The sequence below is a fragment of the Oncorhynchus kisutch genome, linkage group LG28 (genome assembly GCF_002021735.2).
Source record: "Oncorhynchus kisutch isolate 150728-3 linkage group LG28, Okis_V2, whole genome shotgun sequence".
In the NCBI taxonomy this organism is placed as follows: Eukaryota; Metazoa; Chordata; class Actinopteri; order Salmoniformes; family Salmonidae; genus Oncorhynchus; species Oncorhynchus kisutch.
This window is the reverse complement of record NC_034201.2, coordinates 25,733,190-25,753,573: the sequence shown is the minus strand read 5'-3', so window position 1 is coordinate 25,753,573 and position 20,384 is coordinate 25,733,190. Positions and strand designations below refer to the sequence as shown.

The 20,384-nt window shown below is 42.4% G+C and overlaps 2 protein-coding genes across 6 annotated transcripts in view; one reads left to right on the top strand and one right to left on the bottom strand.

The window, feature by feature from the left end:
• Positions 1 to 4,064: 4,064 nt before the first annotated feature.
• LOC109872888 (spindle and kinetochore-associated protein 2) lies at positions 4,065 to 10,397 on the top strand. Of its 4 annotated transcripts, none has more exons than XR_004205975.1 (7): positions 4,066 to 4,486; positions 7,414 to 7,503; positions 7,699 to 7,875; positions 7,965 to 8,039; positions 8,941 to 9,152; positions 9,438 to 9,480; positions 9,955 to 10,397. XR_004205975.1 is itself a non-coding variant. In XM_020464303.2 (6 exons), exons 1-6 carry the CDS (start codon positions 4,394 to 4,396, stop codon positions 9,963 to 9,965), a joined length of 489 nt encoding a protein of 162 aa, XP_020319892.1. In that variant the 5' UTR covers positions 4,359 to 4,393; the 3' UTR covers positions 9,966 to 10,397. The 4 variants fall into 4 exon arrangements, 1 of the variants encoding a protein (XP_020319892.1); XR_002252520.2 differs by having other exon boundaries at positions 4,359 to 4,486; positions 8,838 to 9,000; positions 9,119 to 9,480; XM_020464303.2 differs by lacking the exon at positions 8,941 to 9,152 and having other exon boundaries at positions 4,359 to 4,486.
• A 4-nt stretch (positions 10,398 to 10,401) lies between these two features.
• Positions 10,402 to 20,384, bottom strand: part of tex14 (testis expressed 14, intercellular bridge forming factor) — a 31,520-nt gene continuing 21,537 nt past the window's right edge. For both annotated transcript variants that reach the window (XM_031807898.1, XM_020464302.2), the window contains 7 exons: positions 19,991 to 20,357; positions 19,365 to 19,532; positions 19,141 to 19,249; positions 17,421 to 17,525; positions 12,032 to 12,165; positions 11,904 to 11,949; positions 10,402 to 10,867 (listed from right to left, as the gene is read on the bottom strand). In XM_031807898.1, the coding sequence (XP_031663758.1) occupies positions 10,792 to 10,867; positions 11,904 to 11,949; positions 12,032 to 12,165; positions 17,421 to 17,525; positions 19,141 to 19,249; positions 19,365 to 19,532; positions 19,991 to 20,357 (1,005 nt within the window). In that variant the 3' untranslated portion in view covers positions 10,402 to 10,791. The remainder of the gene's footprint in view (positions 10,868 to 11,903; positions 11,950 to 12,031; positions 12,166 to 17,420; positions 17,526 to 19,140; positions 19,250 to 19,364; positions 19,533 to 19,990; positions 20,358 to 20,384) is intronic.

Below are 20,384 nucleotides of genomic sequence, written 5' to 3'. Positions count from 1 at the left end.
GCCCTTCTCCCCTGATTGCTCAGTTTGGCCGGGCGGCCAGCTTTAGGAAGAGTCTTGGTGGCCATTTGATTCATTGTTCAGCAGTCTTATATGACTTGGGGGTAGAATCTGTTAAGGAGCCTTTTGGACCAAGACTTGGCACTCCGGTACCGCTTGCCATGCGGTAGCAGAGAAAATAGTCTATGCCTTGGGTGACTGGAGTCTTTGACAATTTTTTGGGGCCTTCCTCTGACACCGACTAGTATATACACTACCAGTCAAAAGTTTTAGAACACCTACTCATTCAAGAGTTTTTCTTTATTTGTACTATTTTCTACAATGTGGAATATAAGTGAAGACATCAAAACTATGAAATAACACATATGGAATCACGTAGTAACCAAAAAAGTGCGAAACAAATCTAAATATATTCTATTTGTGATTCTTCAAATAGCCACCCTTTGCCTTGATGACAGCATCGCACACTCTTGGCATTCTCACAACCAGCTTCACCTGGAATGCTTTTCCACCAGTCTTGATAGAGTTCCCACATATGCTAAGCGCTTGTTGGCTGCTTTTCTTTCTCTCCACAGTCCGAGTCATCCCAAACCATCTCAAATGGGTTGAGGTCGGGGGATTGTGGAGGGCAGGTCATCTGATACACCACTCCATCACTCTTCTTCTTGGTAAAATAGCCCTTACACAGCCTGGAGGTGTGTTGGGTCATTGTCCTGTTGAAAAATAAATTATAGTCCCAAGCCCAAATCGTATCGCTGCAGAATGCTGAGGTAGCCATGCTGGTTAAGTGTGCCACACCATAACATCTCCTCATCCATGCTTTCGGTGGGAAATACACATGCGGAGATCATCAGTTCACCCACACCGCGTCTCTCAAAGACACAGCGGTTGGAACCAAAAATCTCCAATTTGGACTCTGACCAAAGGACAGATTTCCACCGGTCTAATGTCCATTGCTCGTGTTTCTTGGCCAATGCAAGTCTCTTCAAGTCCTTTAGTAGTGGTTTCTTTGCAGCAACTCGACCTGGAAGGCCTGATTCACACAGTCTTCTCTGAACAGTTGATGTTGAGATTTGTCTGTTACTTGAACACTGTGAAGGATTTATTTGGTCTGCAATTTGAGGCTAGTAACTGTAATGAACTTATGCTCTGCAGCAGAGGTAACTCGGGGTATTCCATTCCTGTGGCGGTCCTCATGAGAGCCAGTTTCATCATAGCACTTGATGGTTTTTGCGACTGCACTTGAAGAAACTTTCAAAGTTCTTGAAATGTTCCGTATTGACTGACCTTCATCTCTTAAAGTAATGATGGACTGTTGTTGCTCTTTGCTTATTTGAGCTGTTCTTGCCATAATATGGACTTGGTCTTTTACCAAATAGGGCTATCTTCTGTATACCACCCCTACCTTGTCACAACAGAACTGATTGACTCAAACGAATTAAGAAGGAAAAAAATCCACAAATTAACTTTTAAGAAGGCACACATTGAAATGCATTCCAGGTGACTACCTCATGAAGCTGATTGAGAGAATGCCAAGAGTGTGCAAAGCTGTCATGAAGGCAAAGTGTGGCTATTTGAAGAATCTCAAATATAAAATATATTTGGATCTTTTTAACACTTTTTGGTTACTACATGATTCCATATGTGTTATATTATAGTTTGTCTTCAGTATTGTTCTACAATGTAGAAAATAGTAAAAATAAAGAAAAACCCTTGTATGAGTAGGTGTCCAAACTTTTGATTGGTACTTTGTTTCAGTAAGATTGGATTTCTTGCATTTATAGCAATGGTTATCAACTGTACTGCAAGGAATGTAAGTTGCAGAAAATTGAGGTTGTGGTGGCAGCTGCAGAGAGGTATTTGGGTGTGCAAGACTTGACACCCAAAGAGTTACAGGGTGTGTTAAGTGGTGGTGTCCCGTCCTTTCAGGTTGTTGGCCTGAGGTAGGACTAAATATATTTAAATAGTGGAGTAGGGTGGTGTTATTTTTTATTTAAAAAAATGGTGAGTGTAATTTGTTCAATTTGTCTGACTTGCCTAGTTAAATAAATGTTTTTAAAAAACTGTACACTGTATTTCTGATCAATTTGATGTTATTTTAAGGGCCAAAAGAAATGTGCTTTTCTTTAAAAAACAAGGACATTTCTAAGTGACCCCAAACATTTCCTAAGTCTTTCAAGAGTGTGTGAGTTTGAGCACGTGTCCATTAGGCCTATGGATCTTTTTTTTTTATCAGCATGAATTAGATTGAATAAAAGCCCCATTTTTTATTCCATCGGCTGGGATACGCGCGATGCAGCAGCTGCAAGAGCATAATCTTCACTGGCTGGCTGTCCACTGGTTTCAAAAACAAATGATTGACAGGCTGCTTAAAAGTTCTTGAATTCAACCATTATTGAGTTCATATACACATTTAGATTTATGAACAGCAATCCACAACAACCACAATCCGTAAGGCGCAAATAGCTCAACGAGAGCGCAGGTGTGATTAACATCAATGCGCTATGTAGATATCCATAATAAGAGATATCCGTATCGCGGTAGACTACACCTCTGCTGTCATCCTGACCTCCAAGCGTTTATTCAAATTGCATAATTTTTGGATGCCAACAGCAATCGCACCATTAGAAGACATAGCTTTTGTTGTGTCGTCATAGTGGTACCGATTTAGGGTCAGACTCGCCCAGGCGGAACGAATTTAAAAACCTTTTTTCAAAGTATCTGTAATCTGATTACAATATTTTTTTGATAGTAACGGATTACAGTTACCGGTTTTGAACGTTACTCCCCAACCATGATGGTAGGGTATTTGTTTATTTTTTCAAGCAAAGTATACGGGTGTTTTACTCCAGTCTAGTAGGTGGCGGTAAATCAACATATATCAAATCAAATTTTATTTGTCACATACACATGGTTAGCAGATGTTAATGCGAGTGTAGCGAAATGCTTGTGCTTCTAGTTCCGACAATGCAGTAATAACGAACAAGTAATCTAACTAACAATTCCCAAAAAACTACTGTCTTATACACAGTGTAAGGGGATAAGGAATATGTACATAAGGATATATGAATGAGTGATGGTACAAAGCAGCATAGGCAAGATACAGTAGATGATATCGAGTACAGTATAACATATGAGATGAGTATGTAAACAAAGTGGCATAGTTAAAGTGGCTAGTGATACATGTATTACATAAGGATGCAGTCGATGATATAGAGTACAGTATATACATATGCATATGAGATGAATAATGTAGGGTAAGTAACATTATATAAGGTAGCATTGTTTAAAGTGGCTAGTGATATATTTACATAATTTCCCATCAATTCCCATTATTAAAGTGGCTGGAGTTGAGTCAGTGTCATTGACAGTGTGTTGGCAGCAGCCACTCAATGTTAGTGGTGGCTGTTTAACAGTCTGATGGCCTTGAGATAGAAGCTGTTTTTCAGTCTCTCGGTCCCAGCTTTGATGCACCTGTACTGACCTCGCCTTCTGGATGACAGCGGGGTGAACAGGCAGTGGCTCGGGTGGTTGATGTCCTTGATGATCTTTATGGCCTTCCTGTAGCATCGGGTGGTGTAGGTGTCCTGGAGGGCAGGTAGTTTGCCCCCTGTGATGCGTTGTGCAGACCTCACTACCCTCTGGATAGCCTTACGGTTGAGGGCGGTGCAGTTGCCATACCAGGCGGTGATACACCCCGCCAGGATGCTCTCGATTGTGCATCTGTAGAAGTTTGTGAGTGCTTTTGGTGACAAGCCGAATTTCTTCAGCCTCCTGAGGTTGAAGAGGCGCTGCTGCGCCTTCTTCACGATGCTGTCTGTGTGAGTGGACCAATTCAGTTTGTCTGTGATGTGTATGCCAAGGAACTTAAAACTTGCTACCCTCTCCACTACTGTTCCATCGATGTGGATAGGGGGGTGTTCCCTCTGCTGTTTCCTGAAGTCCACAATCATCTCCTTAGTTTTGTTGACGTTGAGTGTGAGGTTATTTTCCTGACACCACACTCCGAGGGCCCTCACCTCCTCCCTGTAGGCCGTCTCGTCGTTGTTGGTAATCAAGCCTACCACTGTTGTGTCGTCCGCAAACTTGATGATTGAGTTGAATTGATATTGGATGCCAACCGCCGTTAATCATCGAAGAAGAAATATAGCGAGTCCATGAATCGGCGAATGCGAACCAGTTGTTATTCTAGTGATGGAACATGAGTAGATTAATTTGATAACAACGGTCGGACATCTTGAACGCAGTCTCCAATTCTTATTTTACCACAGTAAATCCATCCAGTGTCCAGAACGCCATTTTATGAACTCTCCCTTTTCCCCTTACTGCGGTGCCGCTCAATTGACCAATCTGCGGCCACTATTTCTAACAGGTAACCAATCACAGCAGGCTTTACATGAATCAGACCAGTGGCTTTATATTCACGGGGCTGCATGAGGAATGTAAACTATTTAACATGGAGACAGCAGTTGATAAACTGGAGGCGATGGTAAGCTGTGTTTTATCAAATAGATGTATTTCTAAAGCAGCGAAAGTAAACCTACGTTCCTAGTCTTTAGATACATTGTATTATGTGGTCTCCAATGAGCTGTTTGAGCAAATGACCTGTGCGTGAAAAACGGCAATGTAGCGAGGATCTAAATTCAAATGTTCTGCCATTCTAATCGGATTTGATTAATTTCCAGGAAAAGGAAAAACACGAACATAATAATATGCGAGTGTTTCCGCTAAGAACACCACAAGGCAAACAAAAATAGCTTTACCATGGCTCTCGTTCCATTTCAGTGTTTATTTAGTTAGCTTGTTTGCCACACGTTTCACAACGAGGACTGCGAGTACTAGACTGCGCCTGCGAAGAGGCCGTATTCCGTGTCCCCGAGTGCGCGCTGTAGGTGACCGTTGATGTTTAAAAGCGAGTTTTTACGTTATCAAAGTTGTAAAAATTGGTTGTTGACCATTAATTGAGTTGCAGCTCACAATCACGGAGTCTAGTAAACGTAGCTAGCTACAGTATGTAACTGGTAAAACATTACCCAGATACTACTAGTAAAGTTATTCAATTATGTTACATAAGTTTATTATTCGGCTCCCCTTAGTCACTTAGCTGCACTTATTTGTCACTGCAGAAGATCACTGGATTGCTAAACAGTTATTAATGTAGTTTTAGATTATTTAATCATAACTTGATCTGGCCCAGCCAATCAAATTCAAGTTTGTCATGTAGCTAATTATTTAGTTTGACAGGAGGTTGGCTGTCTATTTTTCCTTCAGGGCTGACAACGAACAGGATAAAGAGGAATCCATTATGTTTTCTGTCTGTCCAGTGCCCCTTTTGTATTGTACTACTGGTGACCCTTCAATGAAAGCAGTGCAATGTTAAAAGGGCATTGGCCAGGGATTATTCCCAATGGTAGGTTTTGCAAGGTGTAGCTGTGAACCTTTGCTAGCAACAAAGCTGTTTGCAGGTGCTCTGACTTCATTGCACTACTGTATTGGACAGCTAGCAGTGCAATAGTATTGTCAAAGCGTCTGAAAACAGCAAAGACCACTGACACAGAAATCAGCAACAAATGTACACTAATGTGTTGAAAGTTGGCACCCTCAAGTGCAAAATTCTGGGAACTCTTCTGGGGTTTACTGAAACAGTGTGCTGAATAACAGTGCATCCCAAGGAAGGGCTGAGCAGGTTGGGTTGTTTAATTAAAATATGTTTGTTTAAAATCTACAATGAAGATCCTTGGTCTTATTATCCAGGACTGTTGTATACTTTTTAGCTGTAGTTAAAGTAGCGCTCAAGCCAAAAGTGGTCCCTGAAAATTGTGTACTACGTCATATACACTACATGAAAGTATGTGGACACCTGCTTGTTGAACATCTCATTCCAAAATCATGGGCATTAATATGGAGTTGGTTCCCCTTTGCTATAACATCCTCCACTCTTCTTGGAAGGCTTTCCACTAGATGTTGGAACATTGCTGTGGGGACATCATTCAGCCACGAGCATTAATGAGGTCGCGCACTGATACTGGGCGATTAGGCCTGGCTCACAGTCAGTTCCAATTCATCCCAAAGGTGTTTGATGGGGTTTAGGTCAGGGCTTTTTGCAGGCCAGTCAAGTTCTTCCACACAGATCTCGACAAACCATTTCTGTATGGACTTTGCTTTGTGCACAGAGGCATTGTCATGCTGAAACAGGAAAGGGCCTTCCCAAACTTACCACAAAATTGTGATGACTTTGCTTCCAGAGGCAGTTTGGAACTCAGTAGTGAGTGTTGCAACCGAGGACAGACTTTTTACATGGTTCAGCACGCTGCGGTCCCGTTCTGTGAGCTTGTGTGGCCTACCACTTTGCGGCTGAGCCGTTGTTGCTCCTAGAATTTGCAACTTCACAATAACAGCAGAAATTTTACAATTTGACTTATTGGAAAGGTGGCATCCTATGGCGGTGCCATGTTGAAAGTCACTGACCTCTTCACTAAGGCCGTTCCTCTGCCAGTTTTTGTCTATGGAGATTGCATGGCTGCCTGCTTGATTTTATACACCTGTCAACAACTGGTGTGGCAGATATAGCCAAATCCACTAATTTGAAGGGGTGTCCACATACTTTATCTATATGCCGATAACCGCGTCATTGCTCTTTGTTAGCTGGAACTCAAATTGCTAGGGGGCTGGCCCACGTGGGGGGGAAATGTAAGCAAAATGGCACTGGATAGCTTCCAGTAAACAGTTGCTTTCAAACTAGGGATTTTGTGGCTAATTCAGGTAAAATGGCAGTTCTGCATGTATGAACTACACAGACACAGCCCAGAGAGGGAGGTTTGAAAAATACTATTCGCCAGAGTTCCTGAGCATGATTTAAATGCATGCCAACTATGCAATAATCTTACTCTTCCAAGTCATTCCCTCACTTGCAATCTATCAAAGCAAGTCTGGAACTTTAATTTCCCATCAGTCAGCTTCCATTTCTTTTTAGGAGGAGGATCTACCTAAACTTGTCCAAAAATAAAATACTTTTGCTTGTCCCAAAAGTTTTTTTTTCTGAATGTGTTGTTCCTACTGACCTCAAATTAAAATATTTTTAAATCACAAAATTGACAGTGACACGCATGGGATTGATCACAAGTCCTGGAACCCTATCAGTATGGTCTCTGCTGTCCACTTTGTTCAGAGTAGTGCAATATTTCTTATAGGGCTTCAGTTTTTGGGATAAAGCCTTACCGAAGGCACTATGCATCAATGTGGCTGAAGTCTTGGAAAGATATGACTGAACCTTTTTGCACATTTTGTTTATCTTCATAGTTGTGAAGATCTGTACATGCAATGATTTTCTGTGTGTTATAATGATCTGTTGTAAGGCGTAGAGACTCTACTCCACTCTGTCAGGCTTGCAGTGCACTAAACCAACTATCCTTTCAGTTCCAGAAGGCAGAGGCTGACATGGAGTACATGGAGAAACGGCTGAGGCTGGAATTCCTGACAAGTGCTCCAGAGAACGGTGCAGCAGAGGTGAATACATACATGGATTCCACAGTACTTAGTTACAAAACATTTCCTCAGACCAGTCACCCAACACCTTTCCACTTCATCCACAGAAGGCAATGCCATCTTATCTTTGAACTTCTGGCATGCAGACAGATGTCTCCATTTGTCTATTTACCCAACAGTCTGTCAAATCAATGACTGACTCGTGTCTGACCACAGGAAAACCCTGTGAAGCTGCTGGAGAACCTGTCTGCCATCAAGGTGAGGCATGCGGCCTTGTGCACACAAGTACAGGAGATTGCAGCTGAGCAGAAGCAGTCAATGGACTCCATTCGAGCACACCTCGACACCACTGTGCAGCTGGTGCAACAGTTACAGCAGACTGCTGACATTGAGGTAGCCCATTCCCTCCACGTACATCCGACAATGTCAATTGGCCCTTGTGGCAAAATCATGTGCAATTGAGAATTTGTACTGTTTTGTAGATTCCACCACTGACAAAGATGGAGCAGGAGTCTGCAGATTTCCTTGGTTTATCAGTCAATCAAAACACAGCAGAGGTAAGGCCATTTGCTCGCGCTAAGATGTCATTGCATACAGGAGCAGAGCGTACAGAGAAACTATTTTTGACAGATGTCATTCCGTGGAACACCATCTATGCCATTGTATGTGCACTGCTTCTTATAGTCCAATTTTACGTCTCTTGCCATTCAGAGAAATATAAAGCTTGACGGCTCAGGATTTCTCGTAAACTGAACAAAAATAAACGCAATATGCAAAAATTTCAAAGATTTTGCTGAGTTAGTTCATAAGGAAATCGGTCAATTGAAATAAATAAATTAGGCTCTAATCTATGGATTTCACATGACTGGGAATACAGATATGAATCTGGTCACAGATACCGTAGAAACAACGTAGGGTCGTGGATCAAATAAACCAGTATCTGGTGTGATCACCATTTGCCTCCTGCATTGCGACGTCTCCTTTGTAAAGAGTTAAATCAGGCTGTTGATTGTGGCCTGTGGAATGTTGTCCCACTCTTCAATGGCTGTGTGTGAAGTTGCTGGATATTGGCAAAAACTGGAACACGCTGTCGTACACGTCGATCTAGATTATTCCAAACATGCTCAATGGATGACATGTCAGGTGAATATGCAGGCCATGGAAGAACTGTGACATTTTCAGCTTCCAGGAATTGTGTATAGATCCTTGCGCTGTGGGGCTGTACATTATCATACTGAAACAGGTAGTGATGGCATTGGATGAATGACACGACAATGGGCCTCAGGATCTCATCACGGTATCTTTTTGCATTCAAATTACCATCGATAAAATGCAATTGTGTTTGTTGTCCATAGCTTATGCCTGCCTAAGCCATAACCCCACCACTACCACTGTTCACAACGTTGACATCAAACTGCTTTCCCGCACAATGCCATACACGCCATCTCCCCAATACAGTTGAAACTGGGATACATCCGTGAAGAGCACACTTCTCCATCGTACCACTGGCCATCGAAGGTGAGCATTTTCCCACTGAAGTCGAACTGCAGTCAGGTTAAGACCCTGGTGAGGACAACGAGCAGGTAGTTGAGCCACTGAGACGATTTCTGACATTTTGTTCAAAATGTTTCATCAGCTGTCTGGGTAGCTGGTCTCGGATGATCCCGCAGGTGAAGAAGCCAGATGTGGAGGTCCTGGGCTGGCGTGGTTACACCTGGTTATCATACACGTGGTCTGTGTTTGAGGCCGGTTGGATGTAGTACCAAATGATCTAAAACGACGTTGGAGGTGGCTTATAGTAGAGATATGAACGTGAAATTCTGGCAAACATTCCTGGGATCTTTTATTTCAGCTCATGAAACATGGGACCAACACTTTACATGTTGCATTTCATATTTTTGTTCAGTAGGATATACACATTGTAATAACTAATATGCCAATGTTTGTCTGTTCAGTTACTGATGTCTATGGAGCCTTCAGTCCAAGAGCAGCCTCAGTGTAAGTAATTGTAACCTCAATTAACACCCTCTCTGCATGTCTTTATACAGTAACACAAACCCCTATTGAATTCCTTTGTAACCATCAGGTTATGTACATAGCTGAATTGGAAAACCCATTACTCATTTTCAATTTGGATCATTTATATTGACGCTATATATAACAGGCAACAGCTAGGTTTCCATCCAATTGGCGGCAGATTTAAGCAAAATCAGCACATTTTCCCAGAACTGATTTGTTGCAGATTGAAATCTGAGTGTTGACAGTGCATACAAAGTATTTTTCGCTTCGCATTCAAATGTGCCTACTCTGGTCTTGACACGCTCTAGCCAACAGCTGGCAGAAGCAGTGCGGGTAGGCTAGATGAGATAGGAGTGAGTATTATATTCAAACGGCAGTAAAGCATTGATAATTTCACTAAAATAAGACCCTTGATATTTTGTGCAAACACTAACTTTGCCAATCTTTCTCCAGTGGTGCCCTGAGTTTGCAGCAGATGAACATGACGGTTAGCGACGCCAAGCTGAAGACGTTGCAGCATCTCTCTGGACAAGAAAGGGCACCTTTGCCTGCTAATGAGTGGGGAACTGGCACATGTTAGCCTATTTGAAGGGTTCTGATGCCTACTTATGCTTTGATTTGATTTCTTTTGCTAGTTATTTTAAAATGACACAATCTGAAACAATTGACCAGAAGCAAGAACTCCAGATGAAACCAACTCACCACAATGTTTGAGGTGCTGTAAGTGGAAGGTGACGGGCCATATTGTAAATTAGATGCACTATTTTTGAAGGTTCTCTGACTGTGGCTAATGCATCAGTTGAATGCGTTTCACCTGTAAATATGTTAATGATTACTTTCCAACTGTACGTCAATGTATTATGATGCTTCATTAAAATGAAATTCCCTCTAAGGTATTTGCTCAATTAAGAATTTATTTAAGAGCACAAACACATTAGCATCTTAAGTACAGTGAAGTTGCTTTCCCGAACTATGTAAAACAATTACAAAATGAACAGGAACCTTTAAAGAAACAGACCATAAGTAAATTTAATATTGGTCAAATCTGATCTATGGATAATGTATTAACAGTAATGGTAACAATTTCATTTAACTAAAGCTTCATGTAGAGCACTGAATACAAATTACATTAAAGACATGTATGACCTCAACTATCCAAAGGAAATGTTTTTAGAATGAGAGAATGCATAAGTTATCTAATGTCCAGCACCAAAGAAAACATTGTCATGCTTAAAGGGTGAGTGAATGGTAGTGTAGAGAAATAAGACTGATGTTAAGTTACATGTTGTCCTACATGTTCTTTCTCAATCTCACTTGGTTGGGGTCACTTTGGCTTTTGATGGGAGTCTGCTCCAGGACAATAACCCTGCAGGCATAAAGAACCAAGTTAACACTGCAGTCTTTAAGCATGCAAGCTCATTAAGATCAACTCTGGTGTAATATGACTGGCTTCTACAAACATACACCTACAGTAAAATTAGTCCTATAACCTGAAAGATGCTGAACAAGGAAGAAGCCACTGCTCCAAAACCACCATAAAATAAAAGCCAGACTACAGTTTAACTGCACATGGGGTTTAAGATCATACTTTTTGGAGAAATGTCCTCTGGTCTGATGAAACAAAAATAACTGTTTGGAGGAAAAAGGGGGAGGCTTGCAAGCCGAAGAACATCCTCCCAACCGTGAAGAATGGGGGTGGCAGCATCATGTTGTGGGGGTGCTTTGCTGCAGGAGGGACTGGTGCACTTCACAAAATAGATGGCATCATGAGGAACATTTTCTGGATATATTTAAGCAACATCTCAAGACATCAGTCAGGAAGTTAAAGCTTGGTTGCAAATGGGTCTTCCAAATGGACAATGGCCCAAAACATACCTTCCAAAGTTGTGGCAAAATGGCTTAAGGACAACAAAGTCAAGGTATTGGAGTGGCCATCACAAAGTCCTGACCTCAACCCTATAGAAAATTTGAGGGCAGAACTGAAAAAGCGTGTGCGATCAAGGAGGCCTACAATCCTAACTCAGTTACACCAGCTCTGTCAGGAGGGAACAGGCCAAAATTCACCCAACTTATTGTGGGAAGCTTGTGGAAGGCTACCTGAAACGTTTGACCCAAGTGAAACAATTTAAAGGCAATGCTACCAAGTACTAAATGAGCGTATGTAAACTTCTGACCCACCGGGAATGTGATGAAAGAAATAAAAGCTGCAATAAATTATTCTGATATTTCATATTCTTAAAGTAAAGTGGTGATCCTAACTGACCTAAGACAGGGAATTTTTACTAGGATTTAAATGTCGGGAATTGTGAAAAACTGAGTTTAAATGTATTTGGCTAAGGTGTATGTAAACTTCTGACTTCAACTGTGTGTGTATAAATAAAATGTAAAAAATAAAAACACACCTGTGAGGCTGACTCCAGGTCTCATGACTAGCCATTTCTAGCTTTTCTGTCAAAACAAAGTTGATTAGAATTTGACACCTCTTTAGTATGTCAGTAATTGGGGAGAAAGAGAGGGTGCTTTTGCTCACCTGCGACAGGTGCTGGTTCTGTCCAGTCATTGGTGTCGACCCCCTTTCGTTCTGCCACTTCGGCACGGTCCCCTCCTGGACAACCTGCATCCTCACTCAACTCGCCCTCCACCTGGGGCTCACACACACCCAGTCTGGCCACAGGTGAAGGCATAAACATTCCACAACACTTCAAGACACCAATTCACACTTTACAGTAACAACGGGTCAGTTGTGGGTGGACACATCAGGTACCATCTCAGAGCTTCTAGGCCATAGGTTCACAAGGCCATAGTACGAATGAAGCAGGTATATTGGCAATGATCACTTTTTCAGAAGGTTCCATTAGTCACTATTGTAAAAGTATGGGCCCAAGTTGCGACTTAACTAATTAGTAGGGATGCGCAATGTCGGTTAACATATCAGAATCGGGTGAGATTAGCCAAAAATGCCAACATCGGCCCGATGTCTAGTTTAACGCCGATGTTAAAGCTGACCTATAATGTAGGTACATACCGTAATGACGCCAACAAAAATTTACACGTGCAACACAGCATTCCTAACCTAGCCCATAATGTGTGGATCGAGCAGTCATTTGAACGAGTAAGAACATTTCAGCGAGACAGCTCAAAGGTGAAATCCATTAACTTGGGGCGGCAGGTAGCCTAATGGTTGGAGTGTTGGACTAGTAACTGGAAGGTTGCAAGATCGATTCCCCGAGCCGACAAGGTAAAAATCTGTCGTTCTGCCCATGAACAAGGCAGATAACCCACTGTCCCTAGGCCGTCATTGAAAATAAACATTTGTTCTTAACTGACTTGCCTAGTTAAATAAAAAGTTTTTTTTAAACTCCAAGATAATGGATTCATTGTCAAGGGCATTCTCTGTTGTGGTTGATGTTGGTTCCACAGTAATAACGTCACGACATACTATGGAATGCCGTTTGGGTCTTTTGTGTGTCAAAGATACATCAAATAACAGTTCTAATATAGAATGTTGTGTGTTCTGAATTCGCATGTGCAAGCCAAGCACCACCACTGCTATCAGTAGCACTGTCAAAGCTGTGCAAACAAGCAAACACCAGCCACGAACAATGTTTATAATACCGCGTTGGTAATAAAGCATTATTTGTTCGGCCGCAACTTCTAGGGTAGCTAGCTTTAGCTTGGTACCTAGCTAGCACCAATATAACCAGCCTGAAAACAATGACCAGTAGAAACTGCAGTCATTTAAATTTATTCAGGAATCCTTAAGTATTAGCTAGGAAGCCACTTGTTCGCATATTGAAATTCAGTTAATGAAAATAAATAGCTAGCCAGCTACTTAACCCTGTTGCCGAAAGCTAAATGTTATTGGCAGCCAGCTAGCTTCATCTGGCTAGTGAGGCTCGACCGGACCGGGTTATGTGTTGTAAAGATAGCCACAATAAGGATTAGGCAAATCAAATTTAAAATTTGCCACATACACATGGTTAGCAGATGTTAATGCGAGTGTTGCGAAATGCTTGCGCTTCTAAACTCAGCGAAAAGAAAAACGTCCCCTTTTCAGGACCCCGTCTTTCAAAGATTATTCGTAAAAATCCAAATAACTTCACAGATCATTGTAAAGTGTTTAACTTGTTACGGCTTGGGGGCAGTATTTCGACATCTGGATGAGAAGCATGCCCAAAATAAACTGCCTGTTACTCAGGCCCAGAAGCTAGGATATGCATATAATTGGTAGATTTGGATAGAAAACACGCTAAACTGTTAAAATAATGTCTGGGAGTGTAACAGAACTGATATGGCAGGTGAAAATCCATCCAGGAAGTGGGATATTTTTGGTGTAGTTTTCAATTGAATGCCTAGGACCCAGATTGCAGTTCCTATGGCTTCCACTAGATGTCAACAGTCTTTAGACATTGTTTCAGGCTGGTTTTCTGAAAAATGAAGCAGAATGAGACCATTTTGTAAGTGGCATGCAGAATGAAGCAGAGCTCCTTTGCGCGCACCCTTCGTTCTTTTTCCTTTCCATTGAATACGCTATTGTCCGGTTTAAATATTATTGATTATTTAGACAATAGAAAACCTGAGAATTAATTATATAAACATCGTTTGACATGTTTCAACAAACTTTACCGGTACTATTAGGATGTATTCGTCTGCATGTTGTGACCGCCATTAAGCCAGTGGATTACTGAACAAAACGCGCCAACAAAACTGAGTTTTTGGGACATAAAGAGGAACTTTATCGAACAAAACAAACATTTATTGTGTAACAGGGACTATTGTAACTGCAACCAGATGAAGCTCAAAGGTAAGTGATTAATTTAATCACTATTTCTGACTTGTGTGACTCCTCTACTTGGCTTGAAAATGTATGCTAGTGTAAGCGGGGTGCTGTCCTCAGATAATCGCATGGTATGCTTTCGCCTTAAAGCCTTTTTGAAAACTGACACAGCGGCTGGATTAATAAGAAGTTAAGCTTTATTTTGATGTATAACACTTGTATCTTTATTCTGTATTTTGAATTTGGCGTTCTGCAATTTCACCGGATGTTGTCGAGGTGGGTCACTAGCGGAATGCCTGCGCCAGAGAGGTTAAACACGGTTTACCATGCTTGTTCAATGACCCAATAACAATGAATGAACATGCACCTGTGGAACGGTCGTTAACTTCTCTAGGGTACGGGGCAGTATTGGGAATTTTGGATGAAAAGCGTGCCCAAATTAAACTGCCTGCTACTCAGCCAAAAGCTAGAATATGCATAATAATTAGTAGATTTGGATAGAAAACACTGAAGTTTCTAAAACTGTTTGAAGGATGTCCGAGTATAACAGAACTCATATGGCAGGCAAAAACCTGAGAAAATCCAACCAGGAAATGGGAAATCTGAGGTTTGTGGTTTTTCAACTCTTGGCCTATCAAATACACAGTGTCTATGGGGTCATATTGCACTTCTCAAGGCTTCCACTAGATGTCAACACTCTTTAGAAACTTGTTTGAGGCTTCTACTGTGAAGTGGGGGCAAATGAGAGGGGAATGAGTTAGAGGTCTGCCAGAGAGCCACGAGCTGGCAACGCGAGTTAGCTTGAGTACCATTGCATTTCTGAAGACAAAGGAATTCTCCAGTTGGAAAATTATTGAAGATTTATGTTAAAAACATCCTACATATTGATTCTATACATCGTTTGACATGTTTCTACGGACTGTAACAGAACTTTTTGACTTTGTCTGCTCCTAGTGATCGAGCGTCATGAATTTGGATTACTGGGCTAAACGCGCGAACAAAGAGGTATTTGGACATAAATGAACATTACTGAACAAAACAAACATTTATTGTGGAACTGGGATTCCTGGGAGTGCATTCTGATGAAGATCAAAGGTAAGTGAATATTTATAATGCTATTTCTGACTTCTGTTGACTCCAACATGGTGGATTTGGCTTGATTTGTTGTCTGAGCGCTGTACTCAGATTATTGAATGGTTTGCTTTTTCCGTAAAGTTTTTTTCAAATCTGACACAGCGGTTGCATTGAGAAGTGGATCTAACATTCCATGCATAACAGTTGTATCTTTTAGCAATGTTTATGAGTATTTCTGTAAATTGTTGTGGCTCTCTGCAAAATCACCGGATGTTTTGGAACTACTGAACATATCGGAGTTTACATTGGCGCGTTTTTTGGATATAAATATGAACTTTACCGAACAAAACATACATGTATTGTGTAACATGAAGTCCTATGAGTGTCATCTGATGTCGATCATCAAAGGTTAGTGATTAATTTTCTCTCTATTTCTCCTTTTTGTGACTCCTCTCTTTGGCTGGAAACAATCGTGTGGTGTGCTTTCGTCGTAAAGCCTTTTTGAAATTGGACACTGTGGCCGGATTTACTATCTTTAAAATGGTGTAAAATACTTGTATGTTTGAGGAATTTTAATTATGGGATTTCTGTTGTTTTGAATTTGGCGCCCTGCAGTTTCACTGGCTGTTGACGAGGTGGGACCCTAGAGAGGTTAAGACACTAGAGAGGTTAAGACACTAACAGCTTACAGACGGTAGGTAATTAAGGTCACAGTTATGAAAACTTAGGACACTAAAGACACCTTTCTACTGACTCTGAAAAACACCAAAAGAAAGATGCCTAGGATCCCTGCTCATCTGCGTGAACGTGCATTAGGCATGCTGCGAGGAGGCATGAAGTCTGCAGATGTGGCCAGGGCAATAAATTGCAATGTCCGTACTGTGAGACGCCTAAGACAGCGCTACAGGGAGACGGGACGGACAGCTGATCGTCCTCGCAGTGGCCGACCACGTGTTACACCTGCACAGGATCGGTACATCCTAACATCACACCTGCGGGACAGGTACAGGATGGCAACAGCTGCCTGAGTTACACCAGGAACGCACAATCCCTCCATCAGTGCTTAGACTGTCCGCAATAGGTTGAGAGAGGCTGGACTGAGGGCTTGTAGGCCTGTTGTAAGGCAGGTCCTCACCAGACATACCGGCAACAACGTCGCCTATGGGCACAAACCCACAGTCGCTGGACCAGACAGGACTGGCAAAAAGTGCTATTCACGGATGAGTCACGGTTGTGTCTCACCAGGGGTCATGGTCGAATTTGCGTTTATCGTCGAAGGAATGAGCGTTACGCCAAGGCCTGTACTCTGGAGCGGGATCGATTTGGGGCGGTGTGTCACACCATCATCGAACTGAGCTTGTTGTCATTGCAGGCAATCAACGCTGTGCGTTACAGGGAAGACATCCTCCTCCCTCATGTGGTACCCCTGATTTCCTGCAAGACAGGAATGTCAGTGTTCTGCCATGGCCAGCGAAGAGCCCGGATCTCAATCCCATTGAGTACGTCAGGGACCTGTTGGATTAGAGGGTGAGGACTAGTGCCATTCCCCCCTCGAAATGTCCGGGGCTTACAGGTGCCTTGTTGGAAGTGTGGGGTAACATCTCACAGCAAGAACTGGCAAATCTGGTGCAGTCCATGAGGAGGAGATGCACTGCAGTACTTAATGCAGCTGATTGCCACACCAGATACTGACTGTTACTTTTGATTTTGACCACCCCCCTCCCCCTTTGTCAGAGACACATTATTCAATTTCTGTTAGTCACATGTCTGTGGAACGTGTTCAGTTATGTCTCAGTTGTTGAATCTTATGTTCATACAAATATTTACATGTTTAGTCTTCTGAAAATAAACGCAGTTGACGTTTCTTTTTTTTGCTGAGTTTACATTGCTTAAAAGGCCGCTAAAAAGTGTAATATTGGTATCTTTTTTTTTGGCAAGGAAAATATCGATAATGGCCAAAAATGTCATATCGGTGCATCACTACTAATTAGTAAACTATGTTGGACTGACTTCAACTGTGGATATTGGATTAGTTTGTAAGGTTATATGCTAATGGCTGGGCACTCACTGCTGTTTGGGGTGTGCAACCAGACCTGGACTTTTCAGAACCCTTTGACCAGCGGCCCTTTCCACCAACATGCCCTGCAGCACCTCATCCAGAGTAGAGTGAGCTCTGGAGGGAGAGAGAGCGAGCCTGAGTATACGGCAGAAATAGTGTCCAATACAGTAGTCTCCAACCCTGGTCCTGGAGGTTGGGAGTGAATAAACTAAGTGTTGGCTGGAACAAAAGCAGGCACAGTTGTGACCCCTAGCCAGAGCTTCAGTGCATTCAGAAAGTATTCAGACCTAGACTTTGATCAAATTTTGTTATGTAATAACAGCCTTATTCTAAAATGTATTACATTGTTTTGTTTCCTCAATCTACACACAATATCCCATAATGACAAGGCAAAAGCAGGTTTTTAGAAACTTTTGTTAATATATATATTTGCAAAATTATCAAATTTACAAGTATTCAGTCCCTTTACTCAGTACTTGTTGAAGCACCTTTGGCAGCGATTACGGCCTCAAGTCTTCTTGGGTATGATGCTTCAAGCTTGGTACAACTGTATTTGGGGAGTTTATCCCATTCTCTGCAGATCCTCTCAAGCTCTGTCAGGTTGGATGGGGAGTGTCACTGCACAGCTATTTTCAGGTCTCTCGAGAGATGTTTGATCGGGTTCAAGTCCAGGCTCTGGCTGGGCCACACAAGAACATTCAGAGATTTGTCCCGAAGCCACTCCTGCGTCGACTTGGCTGTGTGCTTAGGGTTGTTATCCTGTTGGAAGGTGAACTTAGCCCCAGTCTGAGGTCCTGAGCCCTCTGGAGCAGGTTTTCATCAAGGCTCTCTCTCTCTCTCTGTACTTTGCTCTGTTCCTATTTCCCTCGATCCTGACTAGTCTCCAAGTCCCTGCTGCTGAAAATCATCCCCACAGCATGATGCTGCCACCACCATCCTTCACTGCAGGGATGGTGCCATATTTCCTTCAGACGTGACGCTTGGCATTCTGCCAAATAGTTAAATCTTGGTTTCACCAGACCAGAGAATCTCGTTTGTCATGGTCTGAGAGTCCTTTAGGTGCCTTTTGGCAAACTCCAAGCAGGCTGTCGTGCCTTTTACTGAGGAGTGGCTTCTGTCTGGCCACTCTGCCACAAAGGCCTGATTGGTGGAGTGCTGCAGAGATGGTTGTCCTTCTGGAAGGTTCTCGCATCTCCACAGAGGAACTCTGGAGCTCTGTCAGAGTGACCATTGGGTTCTTGGTCATATCCTTGACCAAGGACCTTCTCCCATGATTGCTCAGTTTGGCTGGGCAGCCAGCTCTAGAAAAGGTCTTGGTGGTTCCAAACTTCTTCCATTTAAGAATGATGGAGGCCACTGTGTTCTTGGACCTTCAATGCTGCATACATTTTGGCTTGGTTTTTGCTCTTACATGCACTGTGGAATCTTGTATAGACAGGTGTGTGCCTTTTCAAATCATGCCCAATCAAGTGAATTTACCACAGGTGGATTCCAATCAAGTTGAAGAAACATCAAGGATGATCAATGGAAACAGGATTCACCTGAGCACAACTTTGAGGTATGTTTATTTTTAATACATTTGCAAACATTTCTTAAAACCTGTTTCATTCTGGGTATTCTGTATAGATTGAGATTTTTTTTATTTAATCCATTTTAGATTAAGGCTGTAAGGTAACAAAATGTGGAAAGTGTCAAAGGTTCTGAATACACTATGTTTAGTGAGGCCTACCTATCAGTCTCCTCCAGTGAGTCTGGGCCCCCAGACAGGCCTTTGGCCTGGCTCTGCTGTACAGATGCTGCAGCTCCCTCTGTGTCTGGACCACAGCCTGAAAGGTAATCTGAACAGAGGTAAATTGATTTTGGGTTAATTTCTTATTAGAAATATGTATTTGCTACTGTTTAGAGATACTGTTTTTTATTTTCTTATAATGCTGATGTAATGCAGTGTAGTACCTTCACTGTGTGTGCTGCCATGGTGAGCTCCTGATGTCTCTGCCTGCTGTGTACTGGCCACAGAGACCTCTTCGTCAGTTAGCACTTGATCATTAATCACATCTTCATCCTCATGGTCTGTCTCCTCTTCGCCAGGCAACTCTTCCTCATCTGACACAAGTTCATCTTCTGCAGAGACAGGTTTATAACTGAACACAGTCTACCATCAAACATACATAGTACACTGGTCTGGGGTTGACATACTGATCTAATAGTAATATCACGTCAGTTAGTTGAAATTCAGTTACTGACAATAACATTCAACTGATCAGCAACACCTTGCTTAATTGAATCAGGCGAGTTCCCACTGGGCGCAGACGTCAGTTCTGATTTACATTTGGTTGAGTTGTCAACTAACGGGAATTAAACGTGAAATCAAAAAATGTCACCATGACATTGGATTTACATAATAAAAAATAAAATACAATTCTTACGTAATTACTTTTAAAAAATCCAATAAGTTTCCCCACATTGATTTAATGTCATCACAAATTTTTGTTGGGGGGGGGTTTGGGTTAACATGGATAGAGCTTCTATAAAAGCCTGCACCCGCTCCTCCAGAACTATGTTTGGAGACAACACCTTACCTCCCTCTAAAACAGAGGAGCTAGCATCCAGAGGATCTTCATCAATCAGGTCGACATCCACACCAGCACAGCTACCCTGATCGGACCTTTCCAACTCTTCTTTCCTGTCAGCAGCCAGCGACATCCCTCTCTCCCCTTCGAGATACTCCATGTTCTTCTTCTCTAAACTCTCTCTCTCTTCCACCTCCTCCCTTTCTTGGCTGGTGGTGGGTACGGTGTAGGTAGAGCCCACGCCCTCCTGGCTGGTCACTGTGGTCCGTCTCTCTCCGGAGCTGGCTGTGGTGAACTCTGACACGCCCACGTGCGTCCCAGTCTCCTCGAGGGAGGAGTCTCTCATCAAGGGTGAGGTCTGTCTGGAGAGGTCTGTCTGCAGATAGAGCAGCCAATATATATC

What these genes read in the sequence shown, in the direction of transcription:
- LOC109872888 (XM_020464303.2), top strand. Translation starts at nt 4,394, where the DNA reads ATGAATCAGACCAGTGGCTTTATATTCACGGGGCTGCATGAGGAATGT. An exon ending in TTGATAAACTGGAGGCGATG is followed by an intron (nt 4,487 to 7,413) that starts GTAAGCTGTGTT and finishes CTATCCTTTCAG; the next exon opens with TTCCAGAAGGCAGAGGCTGA. An exon ending in CAGAGAACGGTGCAGCAGAG is followed by an intron (nt 7,504 to 7,698) that starts GTGAATACATAC and finishes GTCTGACCACAG; the next exon opens with GAAAACCCTGTGAAGCTGCT.